General features: G+C 40.1%; 1 protein-coding gene across 9 annotated transcripts in view; it reads right to left on the bottom strand.

Moving 5' to 3' along the window:
- Positions 1-17,767, bottom strand: part of Glis3 (GLIS family zinc finger 3) — a 424,342-nt gene that overhangs the window by 42,784 nt on the left and 363,791 nt on the right. For all 9 annotated transcript variants that reach the window (XM_047525258.1, XM_047525253.1, XM_047525256.1 and 6 more), the window contains one exon: positions 4,149-4,317. In XM_047525258.1, coding sequence (XP_047381214.1) covers positions 4,149-4,317 — 169 coding nt within the window. The remainder of the gene's footprint in view (positions 1-4,148; positions 4,318-17,767) is intronic.

Here is a 17,767-nt window from a genome sequence, read left to right as displayed (position 1 = left end):
TGTCTGGTTCACAAATCTCTGTCACTACTGCAGACCACAGTTTGTGGCCTTCGGAAGACAGGGAGATGGCTAGTATACTCTTACATAAAACAAGTGACACAAACTCAGCTGACTTACTGGTGGAACTTCTAACATTTCTCCATTTCAAAAAAAAAGACTTCCATCAATATTTTTGGTCTGGTCTAACAGACAAACTGTGAAATCCAATTAATTAACATGTTCAAAGATGCAGAGTTTCTCTCAAGGGAAGTCAGTGTTATAAAGTACCACTGGCATGTTGCACATGACATAGTAAAACAACACTTCCCATAATAAGTTTAAATCAACATTGGGTGACGTGGTGCAGTACTGCTAAAATCACTGAAATGATGTGTAATTCAGATATTTCAAAATAAAAATGGAACCTCATCAAATTGAGAGAACTTGCATTTTATTTTACTTTATGATGGTAAAGATCAAAGAACCTGATGCTAAATGGTAGATGTGGTGGACCTTTCCTGACTTCTGACAGTGACTCAGCCAATTTTATTAACAAGTTAAAACTAAATAAATGATGAATCAATGCCCACAAAGCAGGAAAAGATGCCAGTGTCCCACTAAAAATCCCAAAGTGTGATAAACTTATTTCCGTTAAGAAACTGCTGAAGTTTTTACTGGGGGATTTCCTAGGCAAACAGAGGCAAAGATATATAAACCCAAAACGGAAGGTAAGCACATTTCCTCTTCATGTTTTTATCCTGGTCACTAATGCAAACACAGTGAATAATTCAGGGCTGTTACGTGTCACACTCTTCACCAAACCCAATGGGAAGAGAGAACCTGCCACTCTCACACTTGCCCACGTTCAGCTGGGTTGGCACAGGGTCAGGACACGCATCCTGAAGGAAGAGTAGGACAGCAAGGAAAGCCACCAAAGTGCAAATGTCCACTTCTTTCAGCCACGTGTACAGAGTACCATCCCATCCCTCTTCTCCATCTACTCTTCCATGATTATTCGCATTATCAGCCACTGTGATCACATAACAGCTTCCTCTGGCTTCTCTACCCAAATCCCTCAGCTGTTCTGAGGTCTGATCTTTACATGACTATCCACACTGAACTACTGCATACCTGCTTCAAGCCATATAACATGCTACGCACGTTACCTGCTTTGGTTCATTTAATTCTAATTCCCCATGAGCTGCAAACTAGGTCTCAAAAAGCTAAGGAACACCATATCACCTATGCAGTATTCCTGCCAAAAATGTTTATAATGAATCTGTTTAGGAGGAACAATCAGATGAAACTAAACCATGGAGCACTATGCAAAATAAATGTCTTAAGTTTCTCAAAATACATAAGTGTCCTGAAAGACAATGTGATGATGATGATAATAAAGCTGGGGACTTCATTAGATTCAAGGAGACTAAACAGAAATAAGAATTAAATGCATTGTGAGATCCTTTTTAGATCCCTGAATCATAAAAAGGAATTTTTTTAAAACAACCCCTTTAACTGTAAAGGATATTATTCACGAAATTTGGGTAATCTGAATATCAATTACCTTTTAGATAACATTAATGTATCAGTGTTAAAATATTCTGATCATGATTGTTGTATTGAAATTATGCAGGAGAATCTTCTTCTATGTAGATCTCTATTAAAGTAATTATGGATAGAGTTCAATGATATCTGCAAGTATCTCCCAAATGGTTTAGAAATAATAAACAAGTAAACAAATATAGTATCTCCCACATAAGGGTTGAGAGAGAGAGAGAATGGTAAAACATTAACAATGGGTGAATAGGGATTCAGAGTATATGAGTATTCATTATAGTATTCTTAAAAATTTTTAAGAAGGAACTAAAAACATAAAAGGTATGAAATGAAATAAAATGTCAAAAACAAACAAGCAGCAGGAGCAGCTAAGGAACTTGCCCACCATCAATTAGCAACTGTCAGAGCCAGGAGCAAACATCAGGTAACTGCATTATCATGTTTTTTTCTAAATCCAATAATGCTTAAAATCTTTTCCTACATGTATTCCTTAAAAGGATGTGTACAAGATGACTTTCCTTAGATTATTTTTGTTAGGGGTTGTTATGACTATTAATAAAGAGATGCAATGCAGAAGGGAAGGTTCCAATTGATTGTTTCTGGCTTCACTACCTCGTGGGGTATGAGTCTCAGCCAGGCAGAATGAAATGAGATGATGAAAAGCTGATGACTGATAGCATTTTAAACCCAATTGGAAACTATATAAAATGCTGAAAGAAATAAGCTCATCTCAACTTATAGGAATATACCATGTAATTGGTAGGGTGCGTCTGTGAACAGTATCTGTGAACTTAATGGATGGTCATCACTTGAGATTGCTTACAGAGCCTGACAGGAGGCTACCATATTGTCCATACTCCACCACACCCACAGAACTGTTAAAATAAGTCTGATCCTTTGATTCATATTTCTAATTGCCCATTGGACAAGTCTACATGGATCCTCCCTAATCCCCTAAAAGTCAAATTTTAAAACTCAAACTCCTCTAAAGTCAATTCATCATTTCCCCTCCCCTCCACCCAACCGCCTCCTTCCCCCCATACTACTGCATTCTGTTAATGGCACAATTTTCCATATTGGTGTCTAGAGGTAAAACTCAGAAATTGATTTTTGGCTCCTCTTCTTTTCTCTCTCTCTCTCTCTCTCTCCTCCCCTCTCTTATATATCAATTCCTCTTCCTAAACGAAGCTCTGAGCAAATCCTTATTTCTTTGCCTTACTGAAAGTTATATTATTCTCAAGGTTTCCAACAGCAGCCTCATCCTTCTTTCCCCGTTCCAACCTCAATTACTCTACTATCTTATCCCTGAGTTCCATCTCTATGATGTTAATATGATTGTGTTTCTTTGCAATAAAAAGACCATAATGGTTCTTTGCTTACAGTAGGATAAGGGGGGAAATTCCTGACCATAGCATAGAAAATATGGTCCCACATGAGCCGACCCACCATATGTGACTCCATCAGCTATGTGTACCGGGTGCCACTTTGAGACCTCCCTGGTGTGCATCCTCTCCTACCACACATCTTGTACATGTTCTTATTGTCTGGGATGCTGTTTCCCATTTATTCATCTGGAAGAGCCTTGGCTTTCCCTCAATGCCTAGATCACTGTGTCTTTCACTCACTGTGCAGACTTTTCTTTTGGTTTGTGATCTCAAAAGAACAAAGGGTTAGAAATATGAGAAGGCTCACCAAAATCTCTGGAGTCAGTGGAGAATTCAGAAGAATATCGTGAAGATCATATTGTTTGAAGATTCTCCCCCAGAAATCTCTATTTGAGTAACATCAATGTAAAGTTTTCAGTGAACAGCCAGCCCCCTTCTGGCCTAGTGCCCTTTTATGCTCTGCTTCCAAATTCCTGCAAGTTTGGATCTTGCATGTCCCCCAAAGGACATGTGTTGAAGGACTGGCCACCAGCCTGTGGCACTATTGGGAGGTAGTGGAACCTTTAAGAAGTGGACCTAGTGGAAGGAAGTCAGGTTGCTGGGGGTGTGCCCTTGAAGGGGATATTGAGACACCAGTCCCATCTAGTCTCTCTTTGGCCTTGGTTGCTGTGAAGGGAACAGACTTCCTTTGCCATGCTCTCCCATTATAATGAAATGTGCTGCCACCTACCCAAAGCAACATGGCCAAGTAACCATGAACTGTAACCTCTGAAACCACGAGCCCAAATAAAGCTTTCCTTCTTATAGGTGCTCAGGTATTTTGACAAAGTAATGGAAAGCTAACACACAAGCTTACACTACTGACCTGGGTACCATCTTACATCTGGAAAGCATCTCAGCCTGTGCATATATTACCTTAAAATTGAGTCCTTGAAACAAACTGAGGAAAAGTGGAAAAGACAAGGACATTCTGATGCAGTTTTCTAGCACCTGACACTTTAGTTAGCTTCTGCCAATACTGTTTCATTTGTTTTCCAATGGAAAAATATAACAGATAATGAGATATTTGGTCTCTGTGCTTTGTGTATGCTACTTTTAAAATGTCACCTTTGGGTAACTCAACCCACCAACGGATTATTAATAAAATTCAGCAACTGTCAAAGCTCTTCTCCGTGGAGAAAATTTTGGCGACGACACCTATTACGAGAGAGAGACAGATGGCCTTACCTCTCAGCTCCTGCGTCCACAGCTGTGAGTGGAGGTAACTGGGAGGAGGGGTTGTGGGGGCTCCCCTGTACATTATGTCCTGGAGAAGGGTGACTGACAGGATGTGGGGGTGGCCCGGCCCCAGCAGCTGTTCCACTTCGGCTTGAATGATTGCTGGAGAAAATGGGAGCTGAAAATCAAGGGAAAAGAAGCATGAGACTCACCCCAAAGGAAGCACACATTTTTAAATATTTGAAGGCTGACAGGAAGCATATTTTAGGGGTTTGTTTGTTTTTCTTTGGGTGGCTTTCAGGGAACAGTTCTCCCCTTCTTGGATATACACAGCTTTTGTGTTTGTGGTGGAACAGGTTCCTTGGCTAATGTGCCTTACCGCCATCTCAGGAGCTCACTTCGCTCGTTCAAGGCTGGTGTTCACGGTCTGTCTCCTAAGAGCTGCCCTGCCCTGCCAGTTCCCTGTCTGGCCACTGTATAATTAATCAATCTTGTACTGTTTGCATCTATTCAAAGGTTTCTGTGTGCGTGCTTTTTAGTCACAGAGGATGAGAGTCAGGTAACAGAATATTTGGTCAGCTGACGAGGAAGGGCATAAGACAGTCAGTCCTGTTCCTCTTCTTACTGCTGCAGGGAGCCACACTGAGTCAGACAGGGCACTCTCTGCCACTGCTCAGTCAACGTAATGAGAATGGAGCACTGCTGATCCCAGCCCCAGTGCAGGATCCTACATCCTTTGAACTTCAGAGTCTAACTGACCTCACACATTTCCCTGATAGTGTGCTGAACAGACTTGGCCTTCATCAAAAAGAAGTGCTCTTCCAAGACCACAAAATAGGAAAATGGGGGTCTCAATCACAGCACTGGGGTCTTCCCCCACTGTTGCCTATTATGATACAGATTGTGAGTTTAGAGTCCCATTCACAGGGGCAGTCTGCCTTTGAGAACTGTATGTGACCTCCAGCTTGAATATGTGCCCATTTAGATCAGCTAATTGGTACGATGTCATAGAAGAACCTGGGGCAAGACACTTTCCGAGTCTATCAGAGAGGATCTCAGTGTCTGGGACCCACTTGGCAGACATCTCATTATGCACAATCACACTGGCATCATTACGTGGACTCTCTGAACTTCCTTCTCTGTACAATGCTATCTATGCTCAGTTCTATACTCCTCTCTGCTCTTTTGGAACTTAGTCTGCTGAAATCAAAGAATAAATGGATTTTTTTTAAATAAAAGAAAATCAGGTTTGGGATTAAGAAAGAGACATATTATCAAAAAGAGTTGAAGGTTTAAAAGTTCAGGAAGTAGTATTTTTAGACCAGTACCTCTTTCCTCCAACCTTTCCAGGATAGAATTAAGACCCCAGATGACCCAGCCCCCAAAATCTTAATCCAATGGAACAAGAGTTCAAGTACTTAAAGGAACGCGTGAAGAGACAGAATTACCATCTTCCCGCTCAAAAAGCTACTGACAGGGGTGTGATCTGATTTGAAGGGTTTATTTCTGGTAAATCAGCATTCTCTCAGGTTAAGGTTTGTCCTCAGAAGTCTGCATCCTTCGGAGCCCTCAACATCCTCAAGAGGTAGTGAGGCCAGAAAGTGCTTACCAGCTCAAAAGGCAGCGTGGAGCCTCTGCTGTGTGTGTCAGCCTCCGTAAAAGTTGCACATTTGCAAACTCACTAGAGTCACCTTATGAATCACTACCCTCATTTATGCTCTGCTAGCTCAGGGAACCACAATTCTGCTTGTATTCCAAATAATAATTTTACCCAGGGGAAAAGGCTATTTGGACCCACAGTGGCAATAGTTTCAACATCGGTGTTTGTCAGCATGGAGCTTGGTGTTTTATATACTATCCCAGAAACTAATGGAATAATAAGAGGTCACAGAGACACTGGGAAAATGCGGTTAACTCCCCCTGCCCCAATTTAGTGTACAAATGTTAGCTTTTTTCATTATTTTGTTGTAGTTGCTGAATGCACCCATCACTTATTTTCCCCTGGAGGTACTTCTGCATGTATGTCTTTGTGTTTATCACAAAGGAAGCACTGCCCTTGCTGCTTACAACCCAGTGGGCAACAGGGAACTTGTGGTGCACACTCTGCTCTACTCACTGGTACAACAGAAAACGTGGTATTTGCAGAGGTCTATATTAACTACTTTGCTACATTTGGTATTAGCACAATGAAGTAGGTTGGAAAATTCAGTATTGTTTATAGCCTGTCACTCACTCAAAGTTAGAATTGGTTGAAGGTCTGTTCTTCATCATATTTAATAGTCAGAACTGACCATTCATTATCCATCCATCCATCCATCCATCCATCCATCCATCCATCCATCTATCCATCATCCAACCATTATTTTTAATTCAATATTTATTAAATGTCTACTACACATTAGCCACTGTACATATGTGAATCTCTGTCATTGAGGAGATGACAATCCAGCAATGGGAAAAGATTTGTATACATCAATTCTAAGAAAATACCAAGACTTCCTAGTATAGAGCACTGAATAGTGTTCAAAGCACTTTAATACGCTGTTTTATTTATGGCTCCACAATATACCCTAAGCTCTGGTCAAATCAGATAACTGACCACACCTCAAACATTTCATGGCAAATTATACTACTGTGCTTTTGCTCATAATGTCCTCTACCTTATTATGCTTTTTAAAATACTTTCCTTCTTGTGTGTGATTCTCTGAGCAGGCAATTATTCCACAAATACTTTTGGAGGAATACCTACTGTGTAGCAGATATGGAGGTAGGTCCTGGGGTATACTAGAAAACTAGACATCCTTGGTGCCTGGTATCTCCAACCACGTCAGTTCGTGTTTGTTGAGTGAACAAAGACAAACACACTCTAAATGTCAATGGACTCCATCTTGGGGCTCAGTGAGTAGGACATGAACAGAAAGGAACATTTATCTACCAACTCCTATCCCCACTGGTCAAGGGCTGTGGTAGGGAAGTGTTAATTCTCACACTTCCAGGTAGGCATATGTCCCAGAGTGGATAAATGTTCTCACAGATGCCCCAAAAAAGCATCAGAGAAAACTTAGGGTAGAAAACCAGGGGTACATGGTACAGTTGAAGGGAGGGACTGTCAAGCTATGCCTGTTTAGCTGGCTGCCAGAGCAATGACCAGGAGAGGTAAGTGGTGGAGAGGGTGTGAGGCAGTACGTAGGAGGTGTCTGGTACAAAGCTAAAGGCCCAAGAGCTTGTCTTCCGACTGTGCTGAGGTCCACATGTGCCCAGGTCTTCCCTCTACTGCTACAGTTGATTCTTGACACCGAAATAGGAACTGTTCTTCTGACAGGGGTCCCATAAGACTAAGAAATGGAGGACTTCAGAGTTCAATTTAAAGTTTCTGAGTTTGAAGAATAGCCTGAACAATTTCTCATGGAGGGTTTAACAAACCCAAGGCACATGACCTGCTTCTTTTCATAATAAATGGTATGAGAAGTATAGGAAAATCTTGTTCCTGGTGAGATACAACCCTAATAGTAGAAGCTCATAATTCAATGTCTACCCAGAGAACATGGCACACAGAATTCAGGGCCTGCCTACAATCTACTGGTTGTAGATCTCACCTGTGACCAAAATAATGCCAAAAAATTTGGAGAAAGTATTAAGAGACACTTTCTAATAGTCATCCAATCCCCATCTCACATACCCTTCCAATAAAATGGACAACTCTCTTGAGTCAGATAGGTATGGGTTCAATAAGATTGTCCTGAGCTTCTACCAAAGACCTGATTTCTCAGAAACTGTAATTATGGCACAGGGCGAAATATCTTTTCAATTTACACAATTTCTAGGAATATCTGACCTTACCACACTGCTTGCTCATCCAGGAAGCAATCTTAATTACTATAGCCCAAGAATTGTTCAAATTTATTTATGCATTTGTTCACTCAAAGACAATATTGCAGCACCTCCTTGGTACCAGGCAGGTGCTAATCTCTTTTAATACTTTGAGTCTGAATACCTGCTGACTTCTCACAAATTTCCCTGCTACAACACATGCTTACTGTCAAGTGCTCAAACTTTGCCAAAGTGATTCCTAACCTTAGGAAAAAAATCTCCATGTTAGAATGAAATGGTAAGGTCATTCACAAAAGGAAAAATTTCCTTCCATGCACACTCAAAATGATTTTCCCAACTCAACCAAGGGGGCATACAATGTGGCCTATCGATCAAAGCATAAGGAAGAGAACGGATCCCTCCAGAATACAGGACAATATTAACAAAACTGTTGTGATCAAATCAACTGGCACACACAGGCTGCCCACAGGGCGGCCTTCATTGTCTGTGTCACCTTGGGGGTCAGTGCTGTGTTCAAAGCTGGAAGAGGGCTTTTAAGTGAACTTCCAGACATGGCTGATGACTGGCAGCTGGAACAACTGATTAGACACGGCAGAGGAACATATTGGAAATCCTTATTGCTTTTGTGATTAAGAGATGGTAAACTCCCCAAGGAAATAAAAACCTGGTCTTACCATGAATACGTGAGCCTGGCTTGTAACAGAAGCCCAGCAGCTCGCCTCCCTGCTGCTTTGCCTTCTTTTTCTCTGGGGCCTGGCTTACTACAGTTTCTTATCCCCTCTCCACCAGAGGTAGGTGGAGGTGACTCAGTGGGCTTTCTAATTTTTACAGAGCAGCATCTGTTGATCTATGTGGCTCTTAGATTCCATCTCATAGGCTACCAGGACCAGGGCATTCTAGGCTGGTGCCTTTATCTAGCCCAGGTTAATTAGGGTTCATAAGCAGCTCTTTCTGTCCAAATAAAAACTATTAATCTATATTTCTAATGGATATGGACAAGGAAGCCTCGGGGTTACTTCAACTGTGATACATCGCTGTATGGATGGAGGGAGGCAAGGTATGTTAGTTGCATCCCCAGATAAAGACTGCTTTTTCCAGGCCCATCCCCAAAGCTGGGGAAATCAATCATAGGCATCTCTTAGTGAATGTGTTTTCATCATTTTGGTGGGCAAAGATGAAGACATCCCTGTCGGGCCAAAGTACATTAAAAATATGTAATACATTTTCCTATTTAAAACTGAATGGGAAGTTAGAGCTCTGCTGCTCAAATTTTAATCATCAACTCAAAGAAGTCTTCAGAGTAAAGTGTAGATTTCACTTTGCTGGGTCTTGGGGACAAAGAATATTGAGATTCTAAATTCCTAACAAATCCTCCAAGTGATTCAGAGACCACACTCTTGAGTAGCAGGTGCCAGATCCTATCTCAGCTGCATTTCATTTGTTTGCTGCCCTACACCAAGGAATCGAGTGAAGATTTGGTGAATACTTGTTTCAAGTATTGTATAAACATGTTTCCAGTTTACTGGTGATGAACTTGAGACCTAATCTGATTTCTGGGTAGGTTACCTGGCCTAGGACACTTGGTGGGTCAGTATTAAAACTGGAATCCAAATTAGGAAGACATATTTCAGATCACATGTCCCTAAACACCACCCTACACTGCTTCTCAAAGGCAAGATGGATTCAAGATAAAGCATAAGCATCATTTACCAGGACCTCTGAGCACTCTGTTTGCAAAGGCTGCTGGCAGTTAAGAGGCACATGAACAACTTTAACCATCATACTGGGGTCAGAGTGAAAAAAACATATTCCCATTTCTGTTTCTCCCATCCTAGAAGCACCTCAGCACTGACAAGAGAAGATTTCTAGCTCTGAAGTTTAATTCAGGCTAGAAATTAACTGAATTATTTGGTTTGGAAAACAAACAGCTGGTAAGAAATGTGCTTTTTCCCCAAATAAAGATTTCAGATGCTTGTCAGAGGCATATTGATCCTCTGGTGGGAACAGAAGGAAGGCCTGGAGGGGTTATTCGTGAGCAATCAGCTATATGTACCCTTTACCACAGTGAGCACATATCTGGGGCTGAAAGGCTACTGCCTGTCAATAATGCACCAAGAAGAGATTTACATGCAGATCTGAAGCTCTGAGCTGCTTTACAAATCTGCATTTGGAGTCACTTAGGGTTACTGAAGAGCCATGATATTGCTCTGGCTTATTCTCACAGGAAAAAAGAACGAGTCTTACCCACGGACGGTGAAGTCACTGTAATGAGTGTCAGAGTAATGTTGGGATCATGAGAAATGACATTAATCGTATGGTGACTGGTACATGAGAGGAGGTATAGGTAGACCATTCATCTTTTGGGCAGTATTTCCAGGGTCAAGGCGCAGAGGAGTAAACTAATCGATGAAACCAAGGTAAATCAGTTTTCACAGAGACATTAAAAATAATTAGAGGACCCACGTGAACAGTGAACTCAATCTCCTCTCTCTCTTTCTCCCCAGAAGAGAAATTTGGACCTGGGAAGAATTTGGGAAACAAGTGAACCACAATGGAAATTTTGGTTGCTTTGGGCTCATCAGAAATTGGGCACTTGAGAGAGACAGTGTCAGGGTGATTACAACCAGAACACAGCACACACAATGTGAATCAGAAGGAACTGTGTTTGATGCTTAGCTTTAGTGATCACTTGAAAGGAGTTCTGGGCAAGCCATTTAACCAGTTCCAGTCTCTTACTCTTAAGTAAGGATAATATACCTCATGGAATTGTTAGAATTACATAATGCACACAAAAAAAACACAAACACAGTGCCTGAACTATATTTAAATGCTCACAAATGCTCATAAACCACTGTTGCTATTATTTGGTTATTTATATTATTGTAATTATTAACATTTTAATAAGATTAGGGGAAGACAAAGGCATTTTTTGCTCTAAAATGGTAAATCTTCAATGAAATATGGCTTCCTGTCTAAACTGCAGATGGAAAAATGTGTATAAACTACAGACTAGAATCATTTTAAAATGCAGAAGAGTTTTACACCTTATACTCAATCAGTTTTTTATTGTTCAATTTTTTTATGTATGTTGCTAAAAAGTGTTTGGGGCCTGCAAAAGAATCCTCACAGGGTTAAAATGTTGTACTTATTTTGAGGGAGTAATACACACCTTTGAGTTACAATCCATAATGCGTTTCAGTTTAAAAGATAACAAGTCATTTTCATGCATGACTGCACTTCGTTAAGGAGCGAAAATGGGCTGTTACTAAAATGTCAACACAATTGTCCCTCTTGAAGCTTAGTTTATCTTGAAGTATTTTTACATTTTCAGCATTTCTTTTTGTTTGTTTCTCCAAGTGCACAAGGATCTAGTCTCTGTTAATTTTCAGAATTCAAAGAAAGACTTTTCAACTGACATTCTTAAGAAAATGACCAATATTGGTGGTAACTGGTAATTGGCCCCCTGATAGTGAAAATTTAGGCTCCAGTACCTTCAGTGTGTTCTGTGCATTTCATTTTGGAGCAATTTAATTGCACTTTCATTCAATGGAAAATGCTCCCCCAACCTAAATGCCCAAACCAGAGAGTTTTCTAGCAAGGAGAATGCCCGGTCAGGGTCATTTGGAAGCCTGCATTTGACACTGAAGTTAATTGGGAAATGGGAGAGATTTCTCCACTAACGCTTGCCTTGTGGCTGATGAGGAGGAGTTTTCCTTTTTCTTTCCTGCTCATGTCTGGGCATTTCCTCTTTGCCTGCCTCTCCCTCAGGAAGGGTGTCACTCCACCCTCCACCTGTATCAGGAAGAAGTACCTTCTTAAGGGTTTCCACATTCGCCTCTCTAATCTTTCTCTTTTCCTTGCGGCATGAATAATTTTAATATTGCCAGTTGCTAAAAATCTATTCTTTCCGCCTGTCTTTTTTTTTTTTTTTTTTCCCCTCCCCACTTTGCAGTGTGGAGTGTCATTATCCAGCAGCCCTGATAAGAGGATAATGAAACAATCCCTTCTCAACCAGATCCGGTGGCTGTCAGACTAAAATGACACCACCCGAACATCCTTGACATGCTACCCTAAGTTAATTGATGGCAAACAATGGCAACTGTCTCCCATGCACTAAGACAAAGAAAACACTCTCATGTCACCTGATGGGAGAGCTACCTGGCAACGGATAAACAAATGTGTTAGTGAGATATTGCATTAAGGTAAGTGAGGGCACAGCTCTGAAGAACATGCCTATTAACTTTGAGCTTATGAGTGCTGCTGTTAACTGGGGAACAGAAATAAATAAGGTAAAATGAGAATTTATTGATGTCTGGACAGTTACATGAATATTCAGGCTCTCTTACAAATAGATATTCCCCCATGAGCTCCAAACTTCTGTGTAGGCTGCCCAATTACATTTCCACATCATGCAGCTGGATTTATAGCCAGGGAAGAAGTTATTAGTGTTTGGAAGAGGATGCACACTTACATGCCTTTTTGGAATACACTATGATACAACTAGAAGATAATGGCTGATATCATCCGTATAAGTGCCAAAGGTTACCATCAAACATCCTGCAATACCAGGTGTAATTAACTTCATGTTCAGAAAAGCTCCTGCAACATCTGTATTTTAGAACAAAGATAATTTTGTTCCAAGTAGAATGGCATCATTCTGGCAGCTCTCTCAACTTCTCTGGGACCAAGATTTCATGCAGTCCTCTTGGATCTTTCCAGACAATGCATGACATATCCAACCTCAAATCTCATACCTTATCTTTCTTCCTTCTATCTCTCAATTCTCCTACATATCCACCCTCAGAGAGTTTGTTACACAGAAAGTCAGTAAAATAATTCGAACAAGCAAACCACTCAGACTGCCCTATAGGAAACCATCATTTGTTTCTGGCTTATGTGTCATGTTAACCCCTGTTTGGGGCACAGTAGGAAAACAAAATGAAGGAAGATGGAGTAGGCATGGCTAACTACTCCTGGAGGTCCTTTAAAAATGTTCCTTATTTATTTCATTGGAAATCAAGTCTAACTGGCCATAAAAAAACCCCAAAGTTTCTGTAAAACACATGGGGTTCCCTAATTTCTCATTATTCAGTCCTTAGGTATTTCCTACCTGTGCCAAGTTGACCACAAAAGATGATGCTTCTCTTTCAGAGCCTGCTGGGACAATCTCACCTACTGGACTTTCACATGACTTCTGAAACCACCTTAGAGCAAGGTTTTTGAGAACAAGATTTTGAGTATATAGACTGCCATTCCAGTATTTAATACATTATTCCTCCAGCCAAATCCAGGGCTGACCTACCAATTCCAAACTCTTGCAGGGAACCTCCTCCTTTTTCAGGTCTGTCAAATGACATAACAATAGTCCTTTTGGAAGACTGAGGTATGGTGAGGACCGAAAGTTTGCCGTTTTCACTAGCTCAAGGCAAAATGGCACAGATGGTTGGTTTTGTGACTCCAGGGAAAGCCTGTTTCTCCTTTTTAACTTGCCCATGCTCATCCACTTTGCTTTCAAGTGCTTCGCGTTGCTTCCTAGCTTACTTTACCCTCGGGACACCGATAAGTCACTCAGATGTTATCACAGATTTATGCCCATATGCATCTTTTTCAAGGATTTTTATTTAAAGTTCTGCTCCATCTATATAATAGTGAGTTCAGCCTTCATTTATATCAATTGCAAATGTCCTTATTGCAGGTAGACAGTGGATTTTCAAGAAGAAAACCTCTTCCCTGTGAGAATATAGTCAGGTGGGTCCTTCAAGTTTGATATTTCAAACTTGTTCTTTACTCCTAGGTGTTAATTTACATTTCTACAAGAAGCTTCAATTTTCAAAATTATAGTTCTTGATATTCAGGGTCTGAAACACCTTTCTTTTCCGGAACGTTAGCTCATCATAATGAGAACTGAGCGCCCTGTTCTCTGGCAGCCTCTTCCTCAGTAGACCAGTGTCAGCCAGGACAACCCTTCCACAGCAGCCCAGGTTGCTTGTGCAGATGTCTTTTGCAATTTGACGACTTTACTTAATAGAGAGCCTTTCGTTTTGACGTTCCAAGAATGCCCCAGGGAGGACTAGGAGTGGTAGGCAGTACAAGTGGTGGATCCCTTCAAGGGATACAGTTCTGCTGTCATCCGTCTTAATTGCTGGACCTTACAAAACTCTTTGAAAACTCATGAGCTAGAAGACTACTAAGGGGTCTGTTAAACCTAAAATATTATAGAGATCAACAAACCCAGTATATATTACAGATCCTAACTTATTTCACAGTGTAGTCTCTTTTTTATTTAATTTTTTTGAGTTACTTCACTTTCTGGCTTCCTTGTTTTCATTTAGTCTTTGATGAATATGGTAGATGTAAGTTTGAAGCAGGGGTTAGTAAACCTTTTCTGGAAAGGAAAAGGTAGTGAGTATTTTAGGTTTTGCAGGCAAGAGGCAATGTCCACAATTCTTCAAGCAACTGTTCTCATATCAGGTTAACAGGGTTGTTTGTTTTTATATTTCAAAATCTTAAAACTACTTTTAGTTTTCAGGCAATGCAAAAATAGGAGGCAGGTCAGATCTTGTCTGGGTGTAGTTTGCTGATCCTTGTAACAGGTAACAGGTAATACATCACCTGTTATAGGTTAACTAGTAAGAACCATCACGAGACAGAACTGTTTTTAAAATATGAAAATTAAATTTGAGGTAAGCAAATAGTCAAGAATAGTTTTCTAAGCACCTTGGAGTATATTTTGAGATAAATGACATAGCCTGGAAGAGTCTATTTACAAAACGACATCAGGCTATACCTCAGGGATGCCAAAACAGTGACTGTAAGATTGTACTGGTTGGGGCTGTCAATCAAATTTCTTCCTTCTTCCATCTGCCTCACTTTCACAAATTCACAGTTTCATTAAGTTCATTTTTCAAATAGGCACACTGGTACTCCGTATAACCAGTCTAAGTATTATTTCTACTTTCAATGGCAACAGAAAAAAAATCTAATTTACGGATCTGAAAACGGGTCTTAAAATGTGGAAGGTCCAAGTTCTCATCTTGACTTCTTCTTGGAAGGAAGTCTTTATATCAGGACATCTATTTCTGAACCCTTCAGCATAAAAGGAATGGGTAGAAGGGGTTCTATTTCTTGTCACAGAACAGTGACTTGGTTCACAACTAATTCTCTTTAAGCAAAGAGGAAGGAAAAAATGAAAGGAATGTCAGTTGAGTATCTGACAGTTGCTATGGAGTGTACTGAATTCTTTTATGCTATCTTATTTAATTCTCACAACGGCACAATGGGATCAGAATTCTTATGACCATCTTATGGAAGATAAAAGTAATTTCCCCAAACTCAGTATCCAGGGAGTGGAGAACCAGGATTGGACTTTGAATTTAGTTCCACATTCTTTTTGCCAGAGGACACCATCTCCAAAGAGCAAAGACAAACAAAGTGGGGGGAGCACTCTTTTTAAATAGCCAACCTACTAACCACTGATGGTACCTACTGAATGAAGCTGATTGCATTCTTGATTTCTTTAGGTTTTCAATTTTTTTTTTTCATTTCTAAAAAAAAAGTCAATCAACATGTTGCATGATTTGTGGCACCTGTTCCCTAATGTGCTTCATAGAACTACAACAAGCATTTTTCTAGTATTTTGATAAAAAGCAAAAATAATTATAACTAATAGATGCTCAACACTTACCATATTCTAAGAACTCTTTAAGTAATGTATTGCAGTAATTGATCTCAGTAAGAGGGGAATTCAAGTTAGGAATCATTTTCTCTTCTAAATGTCATGTTTGCGCACATATTGGTCACAGATGATTATAGGGACTATACAAAACATGGTCAGTAATGACTTCAGTATGACTTAAGAGACACAGAATAGTGCCCATTCTCACTTTGTGTATAGATAAAACCCCAAATGACTGGAGTGTACAAGAATGATGGATCAGATCTAGATCACTTCTTTCTTGTTACAAAATAGAGAAGTTGCTAAATTCCTTTTTTTGTGACATATGTCCATTTGTCAGAAATGCTTGATGTGCATCCCTGTGAACCAGCCTGAGCTTATCCCTCCCATCTCTTCCTTGAAGAGTGACTAGCTCACTTTCTGCAGTTGCTCACTCCTAGAAGGTGGAAACAAGGACTTTCCATCCCCAGGGAAGGGGTTCCAGTGAAGCTTATAAACCTTTGACTTCACAGGGTATAATGTGGTGTTAAAAGAAATTCTAGGGTAAGACAACTCTGAAATTCAAAACTGATGAATAGAGTTAAAACCAGACATAAGCAGGTAAGCTCACTAAGAAAGAACACAACTGGAACCCAAACAGCAAGCCTGGATCCCAACTATAAACCAGGAACTTTGGAAATGAGGTAAGAGCAGCCTGGACACTTAGGGGGACAACCAAGACTTCAAGGCAGCTGCAACTTTTGATGACTCAATGTGGGCTACCAAAGCAGTGTAGATAGACCGATTCAAGTCCAGAACACCTGAGCAAGCAGATCAGTCTCTGATGACAATGAGGAAGATTCAGCACTCTGAGTGCTGATTAGTTACATGGAAGGAGCAAATCCCACAATGTTGTCTCTATTTAGTGCCTGTAATATACTCTCTTATTACTGTAAGGTATGATCAGTAATATCTGTCAATTCAATAATGTCCTTCAGTTTAAAACGATGTTATTTTTAACAGTTCTAAAGTTCCCATGCAGGTGTAAAACATGAACTTTCTCTGGAGCTACAAACACTGGAAATGTCCAGTTACTTTTTCCCCTTATTCTTCATATGAAAGTGATATAACTATTGCTTTATTTCTTTTCTTGAAATGTAAATTCAGTTAAAGCAGAAAGTTAGGACATTAGACCCAGTAGTTTGGCTCTTAATTTCCTAACCACACAGGGTTTTAGTTTCTAATTTCAGAAATTCTATACTGAATTTTCTGTCTTGCCATCCATCTGTTCTTCAGACCTGGTTGGGGTATACTTAGAGTAGATCTAATTTTCCCTTCTCATGTCCCATTTAAGAGCTGGCAAAATAATATTAAGTGAGAAAAAAAAAAAAAGAAATAGTTTAAAGATAACCAGGACTTTTCCCAATGGGAATAAAACTGAAACTGCCCAGTTTTGCTACTTTCTACTGTTCTTAAATGAAGTATGCAATTATTTTTTTTCACCCATAAAAATATTTTTGCAGCAAAAACTTGTGCTTATTTTGAAACTGAGTAGTTTAGTTTGGTCTTGCATGAAAAACTAACATGAATTCAAGGGGATACGTAGATATGGAAAACACCAAATTAAGCAGCTTGCAAACATATAAAAGCATTAACATTAGCTTCATACATGCAATGTGCCTGTGCTGGCTGGTAACTGATATTTGAATTTTCTTTAGTTGAGTGGTTATAAGATCTCACTTTTTTTTTGGGTGGGGACGGGTACCTGGGAGTGAACTCAGTGGCACTCAACCCCTGAGCCACATCCCCAGCCCTTTTTTGTATTTTATTTAGAGACGGTCTCACTGAGTTGCTTAGTGCCTCACTTTTGCTAAGGCTGGCTTTAAACTCGAAATCATCCTGCCTCAACCTCCTGAGATGCTAGGCAGGTGCCACAGCACCTGGTTTAAGATCTCACTCTTAATCAATATATGAACAGCACCATTTTAACACTGGCACAAGATGTAAAGCATAATATCCATCTATAAGCTTCTGTAGTAAGCAACAGAAAAATACTCCATAGAGAAATTCTTATTCTAACTGCCCTCGGTCAAAATTTAGATTGTGTTTTGCTAGAAGTCACATTTCCACATTTTATAATGCC

Source organism: Sciurus carolinensis, chromosome 14 (genome assembly GCF_902686445.1).
Source record: "Sciurus carolinensis chromosome 14, mSciCar1.2, whole genome shotgun sequence".
Classification (NCBI taxonomy): Eukaryota; Metazoa; Chordata; class Mammalia; order Rodentia; family Sciuridae; genus Sciurus; species Sciurus carolinensis.
This window is presented reverse-complemented; position numbering and strand designations above follow the sequence as displayed.